Source organism: Cydia pomonella, chromosome 23 (genome assembly GCF_033807575.1).
Source record: "Cydia pomonella isolate Wapato2018A chromosome 23, ilCydPomo1, whole genome shotgun sequence".
Classification (NCBI taxonomy): domain Eukaryota; kingdom Metazoa; phylum Arthropoda; class Insecta; order Lepidoptera; family Tortricidae; genus Cydia; species Cydia pomonella.
The window spans coordinates 6,084,318-6,091,290 of record NC_084725.1 but is presented as its reverse complement, the minus strand read 5'-3'; the positions used below and the strand labels follow the sequence as shown (position 1 = coordinate 6,091,290).

Genomic DNA, 6,973 nt, shown 5'->3' with positions numbered 1-6,973 from the left:
AGTGAGTATTGGGTACAATGGTCAGAATCAGCTTTTTTTAGATGGTTGGATAAGGAATTGCAATAGGGGCGTTTATTAATATACGGTAGCAACAGCGTGGACAGGTAGTGATAGATTAGCTACAACTTATCGTATTCGAAATACAAAATTTTCAAATTATCGAATGAATTGAATGAACAGGCAATGAAAGATGATACTTCGTACGGACAATCATGCTCAGAGAAAATGAAAATGTTAAACGTTTGTACAAAAAAATACTTGAAAATAGACTTGTGAAAATCATTTTTTATCTTTTAAAATTGCATTGGAAATCAAATGAAGTCATGTTCACTTAATACACTAAAAATTTTCCTCGAATTAGAAGTCGATGATTAACATTAAACTTTTTTATCCTTGGCACTAGACTAAAAATAACCCTATATAAATGTCGGTAATAATGATAGCCAAGTAATTTTTTTATTTTTTTACAATATGTTTTATTCTATACCGGTAAACTGGGGTTTCTTTTAACGACGGGGAAACAATGATCATCAATTTTTAAACTATAAAAGGTTTCTGAACGCTTTCATAATGTATTTCGGTTAAGGTTGCCAACCACATCAAAAAAACTCTTAAGCTTGTATTAAAAAATTAACGCAATTTTTCTCAAATATCCCCGCGATTCAAAATAACCCCAGTTTACAGTTAACATTTTTTTTGTACCTATATAATTATAAGAACCGCCCCTATTTTCTGCAAACCCTACAATCACATGAGCTATCACTGTGAGACTCGATGACGCCGCACGCACACACTAAAACCCTATCTACGTAGGCAATCAAACATAAACCATTCCACACAGCATTAAAGTCCTTTTCATTTGCACTTTCTTAAACATCTTCACTGACTCGCAAGTTCCTTCGAATCTTCGTTAAAAAATGAACTTTGCTGGATGCATGTAAGGTTGATAGTTGCATGGAACGTTGTAAAGAAAGTTTGTATGTATGTCCGTATGTTTTGGTCGCGGGGTCATGCGACAATGTCCAGGAAACTTGGGAGGACGATGCGGCAATGACCTTTGCTGGTGAATCTGTTTTGATGATTGTCATTGGGTGTAGGGTGTTTGCTATACTGATAGAATGGACGAAGGATGTTTGAGCTTGAAGATACCTTAGAGTCCTATTTACAATCCTAGAGCAAAGAGATAAGGCTTGCTTTTACGCATCTTAGTATGAATATTCGTAAAAAAAAGCGCTGGTAGCCTAGCGGTAAGAACGTGCTACATAATTTTTCGGAACTTATGTACGAAATATCATTTGATATTTACCAGTAGATTTTCGGTGAAAGAAAACGTCGTTAAGAAACCGGATTAATCCCAATATGTCCTAGTTTACCCTGTGGGTTTACCTTCTGGTCAGATGGCAGTCGCTTTCCCAAAAACTAGTGCCTACGCCAATTCTTGGGATTAGTTGCCAAGTGGACCCTAGGCTCCCATAAGCCGTAACAAAATGCCGGGACAACGCAAAGATGATAATGAGCAGACCCCGTTATCAGTGGTGAAGAAACATTGAAAATACTAAGGCTGGCACTACACATTAATATTTACACGTGTATAATTTGATATAGGTACCTAATATTTGATGAAAACAATATCCCTACTTATTTCATTCATCTTACTAATATTATAAAGAGGAAAGATTTGTTTGTTTGTTTGCATTGAATAAGCTCCGAAACTACTGGACCGATTTGAAAAATTCTTTCACCGTTGGAAAGCTACACTATCCCCTGTGAACATAGGCTATATCATATTTAAAAAAATAAATGTTGAATACCCGTGCGGAGCCGGGGCGGGCCGCTATTAGGTATATAATTATAATGTGAAGCCAATTGCCTTAAAAAAGGTTTCATTTGGTTGTTGAACTCTATAATACTGCCGTCCTATCACTAAAACCTATCTAACCCACAAATTATAGTTTTGAGATATGGGCAAAAAACGTTCAAACCCATATCTCTAGAAAATGTGTACATTTATTCCGGATTTCTTTTGTGCAAAAATTAAAACTAAATTTATCCTTACTTTGTTTGAAAACCATTTCCTCAAATATTATATTATTAATTAGAAAATCACAATTTTGTGTTTTAGTGTTGCAAATAATTACTAAAATATGTGCGATATTACTCCTAAAACACCGTTTAGTATACCTTAACCGTTCTTTAGAATTGAATAACATATAAAAAATAACTAAATAACGGCCAAGTCAATTTACGTGTTTATAGTATCGTAATTGTGAATTGTGTAATAAATAAAACATAGCTTAATAACCGCAAAGGTACTGAACAATTTTATACTATTTTATCTGTTAAAATATTACCTAGAAAACATTTGTAATAAACACGTTATTGGACTGTAACCGTTTTTTAGCTATGTAATGACTATACATATTGAAGTAATTTGTATGCATTATGTTTAGTTTGTTGTCCCAATTTCCTGGTAGATGGCGCTGTTCCAGACGCAAACTAGGTAATGCTAGTTTATCATAGAATCTATATAAGAAACTGTCACATTTCAAAATAAATGATTGGTAACGTAGCAACTTATTCAAACAAAGTGGTCCTTCGAACTGTAGAAGCGAAGTGACTTAAGTGACAAAGACAGTGCATTCGAAAGTGATCTTAAAGTACAGTATTGTAGAGTCTAAAATCAAACTAAAGGGTCAGTGATATACAGCATCTAGAAGTAATTTCAGAAACCAAACGTCAAAATTGTCAACAAAATTACAAAATTAAAATTCAAGATTTCGAGAAGATAAAATAAATAAGTTATATTTACAAGCCTACGAGTCAACGCAGAAAAATCGCCGCTTTAAATCAGCTATATTTACTAGATTGGATTTTATGGATTTGGAAAAATAAGATTTCGGAAATAGAATCACGTGAAAAAATTTTCACGTCAAACAAAACAATCAAGATTTCGCTGTGAATTTTACTAATTTTCAAGAATAATATCTCAAAATGTCTCAAGAATTACCGGGATTAATAGCTGAGCAAGAAAATATTTGTGAATTAATTCTCAAAGCGCAAGCGAACTTCAAGAAAACACCAAAAGCGAGATTAACAAGAGGGTACATCAAGACACGAAAAGAATCCATAGAAAATTATTTTAGTCAGTTCGTAGCAAACAATCGAGCCTTGATAAAAATATCAACACCTTCAGACAAAGCGAAATACGAATATTTCAAAGAAGATGTGTATTCAGCGTGCGAGGAAATGTTCATTGATTTGAAAGCAGAGATGACGGACATGCTAGAGGGTACTACGCCGTGCACGAGCAGCACTAATCCAACACCAAGCACCAACAGTGATTCTGGGAGCTAGAGACAATGGATGAAGAGAAACACAAGCTAACAGCAGAAGAGATCAAAGTAGAAGAAATATATGAGAAAACTACCACTAGAGACGAAGACGGACGTTACATAGTAGATCTGCCAATGAAACACGAGCCACCAGTTCTTCCATCTAACAGCCGAGAGATTGCACTGAAGCGCTGGAAGTCTACAGAGAACAGACTTAAAAGTAAACCTCACCTATTAGAAGAATACAACAAAGTTCTAGAAGAGTACATGACGCTAAACCACATGAAGAAAATAGAAACCAAAGATGAAGAAGAAAATGGCGTGTGGCTCCCCCATCACGCTGTGATTAAATTGGAGCGAGAAACGAGCAAATTAAGGGTAGTCTATGATGCTTCATGCAAGGGAAGCAACGGGGTATCCTTGAATGACGAGTTATTAATCGGACCCCCATTGTTAGAAGATCTACGAGTCATTCTCATTAGATGGAGAACATACAAGATAGCATTTGTTGCCGACGTGGAGAAGATGTATAGACAGATACGAGTAAAAGATGAACACACAAATTACCAGAGAATTGTATGGAGACCAGATCCAAAGGGACCCATTGAAGACTTCAAACTCTTAACTGTTACATTCGGAACATCCTGTGCGCCTTATCTGGCAATAAAAACTTTAAGGCAAACAGCAAAGGATGAAGGATCGGACTACCCAGAAGCTCAGAAGATGATACTACGAGATTTCTATATGGATGATTTGCTCTCAGGTACAGACGAAGAAAAAGAGGCTATAGAAATTCAAAAACAAGTTACACAGATTTTAATTTCTGGAGGATTCACACTAAAGAAGTGGTGTTCGAATAGCGAAGAGTTTATGACAGCATTAGACAAGCAAGAAAAGAGAGAAGAAACGCAGACAGTCGAAATAAAACGCAAAGAGAGCGTGAAAACATTAGGTATAATATGGGAAGTTAAGGAAGATAAGTTGTTCATACCTAATCATATCAAAGATTCCCATGACACACCTATGACTAAAAGAAGCGTTTTATCTGAGATAGCATCAATATTCGACCCAATGGGATGGATCGCTCCAAGTGTCATACTAGCAAAGATATTTATGCAAGTTTTGTGGAAAAAAGGCATTTCGTGGGATGAAGAACTTCCGGCAGAACTACAAAAAGAGTGGTCACAGTATAAGAGAGAACTGCCAGCTTTGAAAGGTGTCAGCTTAGATCGATGGATGCACACTACGAGTAAATCAACTCTTGAACTGCATGGATATGCAGACGCTTCAGCATTAGCTTATGCGGCAGTTATATACTCGAGAGTTATAGACGAAGAAGGAGAAATTAAAGTATCCCTCGTGACAGCAAAAACAAAAATCTCGCCGATTAGAAAAGTTTCCTTACCCCGTTTGGAATTACTGGCTGCTACATTATTGAGTAAACTTTTGAAACAAGTAGCTGAGTCACTACATGTGCATCTTGACAACGTATACGCTTATTCAGATAGTCAAGTGACTTTGGCTTGGATACACGGAGATCCAATGAAATGGAAGCCTTTTGTAAAGAATAGAGTCATAGAAATCACGCAGATACTCGATGCTAATCACTGGTTCTATGTAAACACTAAGCAAAATCCTGCTGATCCTGCTTCAAGAGGAGTTATGCCTTCCAAACTAATGTCCACAGAGATATGGTGGAACGGATCTGCAATGCTGAAAGAGAAAGAAATAAGATTAGAAAAAGGAACTCCACTAGATACAGCAATAGAAAAGAGAAAGAATATAGTAACTATGGTAGTAACCAATGAGAATGAAGAACAACTTACCTTATTGAAGAAGTTTTCGTCACTGGAGAAACTTACACGTGTTATTGCATACTGTAGACGCTGGCTAAGAATTATAGACAAAGAGAAAAGTAACTTACCTTCTTACCTGACATACGAAGAAAGAAACGATGCACTTACTATATGTATTAGGATGTCACAAGAAGTAGAATTTTCGGAAGAGATAGAAGACCTGAAAAGAGACAGAAACTTAAAATCTAAAAGCAACCTCCTAGCTTTATCACCTTTTCTTGACGATAAGAGCATCCTAAGAGTCGGCGGTAGATTGAAGCACGCCGATATGGAATTCATACGAAAACACCCGATAATTATTTCAAAAAACAATGTATTACTTCCGTTAATATTGAGAGAAGCTCATGCCAAAACACTACACGGTCCTCCGCAAATGATGATTACATACTTACGAGGCAAATATTGGCTGATAAACGCAGCAAATAGCGTTAAACGTTTTGTACGGGAGTGTGTTACATGTATAAGACAGAATGCGAAGAACAAAGAGCAAAAAATGGGAGATTTACCCGATTCCAGAGTCAGACGATGCAGACCATTCCTAATCACCGGAACGGATTTTGCGGGTCCAATAAATGTCAAAATGAGCAAAGGCAGAGGTGCCAAGTCTTACAAGGCCTACATATGTTTGTTCGTTTGTATGTGCACAAAGGCACTACATATTGAAGTTGTAAGTGACATGACAACACAAGCCTTTCTAGCGGCATTTAAAAGATTTGTGTCAAGACGAGGCCATGTAGTAGAAATGTGGAGTGATCACGGAACTTCATTCATTGGCGCTGAGAAAGAGTTATTGGAAATGTGGAGTCAAGGAAAATCCAGTGTTCCAGATGAGTTTATTTCCATGCTAGATAGAGAAGGGACGAAATGGAAATATATTCCTCCAGGCGCTCCCAATTTTGGCGGATTATGGGAGGCAGGTGTCAAGTCGACCAAATACCACCTGAAACGAATAGTTGGAGATACTACGCTAACATTTGAACAACTAAGCACGGTCCTGGCAGAAATTGAAGCATGTCTAAATTCTAGACCCATTTCGCCCATCAGCGATCATCCGGACGATTTGAACCCCTTAACACCTGGTCATTTTCTTATCGGAGAACCAACTAATGTCATACCATCTGAAGATCTAATAGATGTGAAGATAAATAGACTCGATCAATGGCAATTAACAACCAGAATGGTACAAGATTTTTGGCGAAGATGGCAATCCGAGTATTTAAGTAGGATGCAACAGAGGCCTAAATGGAGACAGCCTACTCGAGAATTCCAAGAAGGAGATTTAGTGCTAATAAAAGACCAGAGGCTTCCTCCTGGACGTTGGCCTATGGGAAGAATTATAAAAAAATACCCTGGAAAAGACCAACTTACCAGAACTTATGACCTACGAACCTCGTCAGGAGTATTGCAACGTTCAATAACCAAATTATGTCCTTTATTATGTGATGTAGAAAATTAGTTTGCGTCCGTAATAAGTTGTTATTTTGTTTAATTATGTTCAAGTTGGAACATTGATTCATTTTATTATTTTCTAATGACGTCACGTCATTTAAGGCGGGAGTATGTTTAGTTTGTTGTCCCAATTTCCTGGTAGATGGCGCTGTTCCAGACGCAAACTAGTAATGCTAGTTTATCATAGAATCTATATAAGAAACTGTCACATTTCAAAATAAATGATTGGTAACGTAGCAACTTATTCAAACACATTCCTATACTAAAACCCCGTTAAATGACGAACTAGTAATGCTCACTAGGTTTAAGTCTTGGAAATATTCACAAAAAAAGGTT

The 6,973-nt window shown here is 36.8% G+C and overlaps 1 protein-coding gene across 1 annotated transcript in view; it reads left to right on the top strand.

The window, feature by feature from the left end:
- The first annotated feature begins 3,359 nt into the window (after window positions 1–3,359).
- Window positions 3,360–6,973, top strand: part of LOC133530795 (uncharacterized) — a 21,411-nt gene continuing 17,797 nt past the window's right edge. The window contains 1 exon segment of the mRNA XM_061868862.1: window positions 3,360–5,117. Within this exon segment, the coding sequence (XP_061724846.1) occupies window positions 3,360–5,117 (1,758 nt within the window).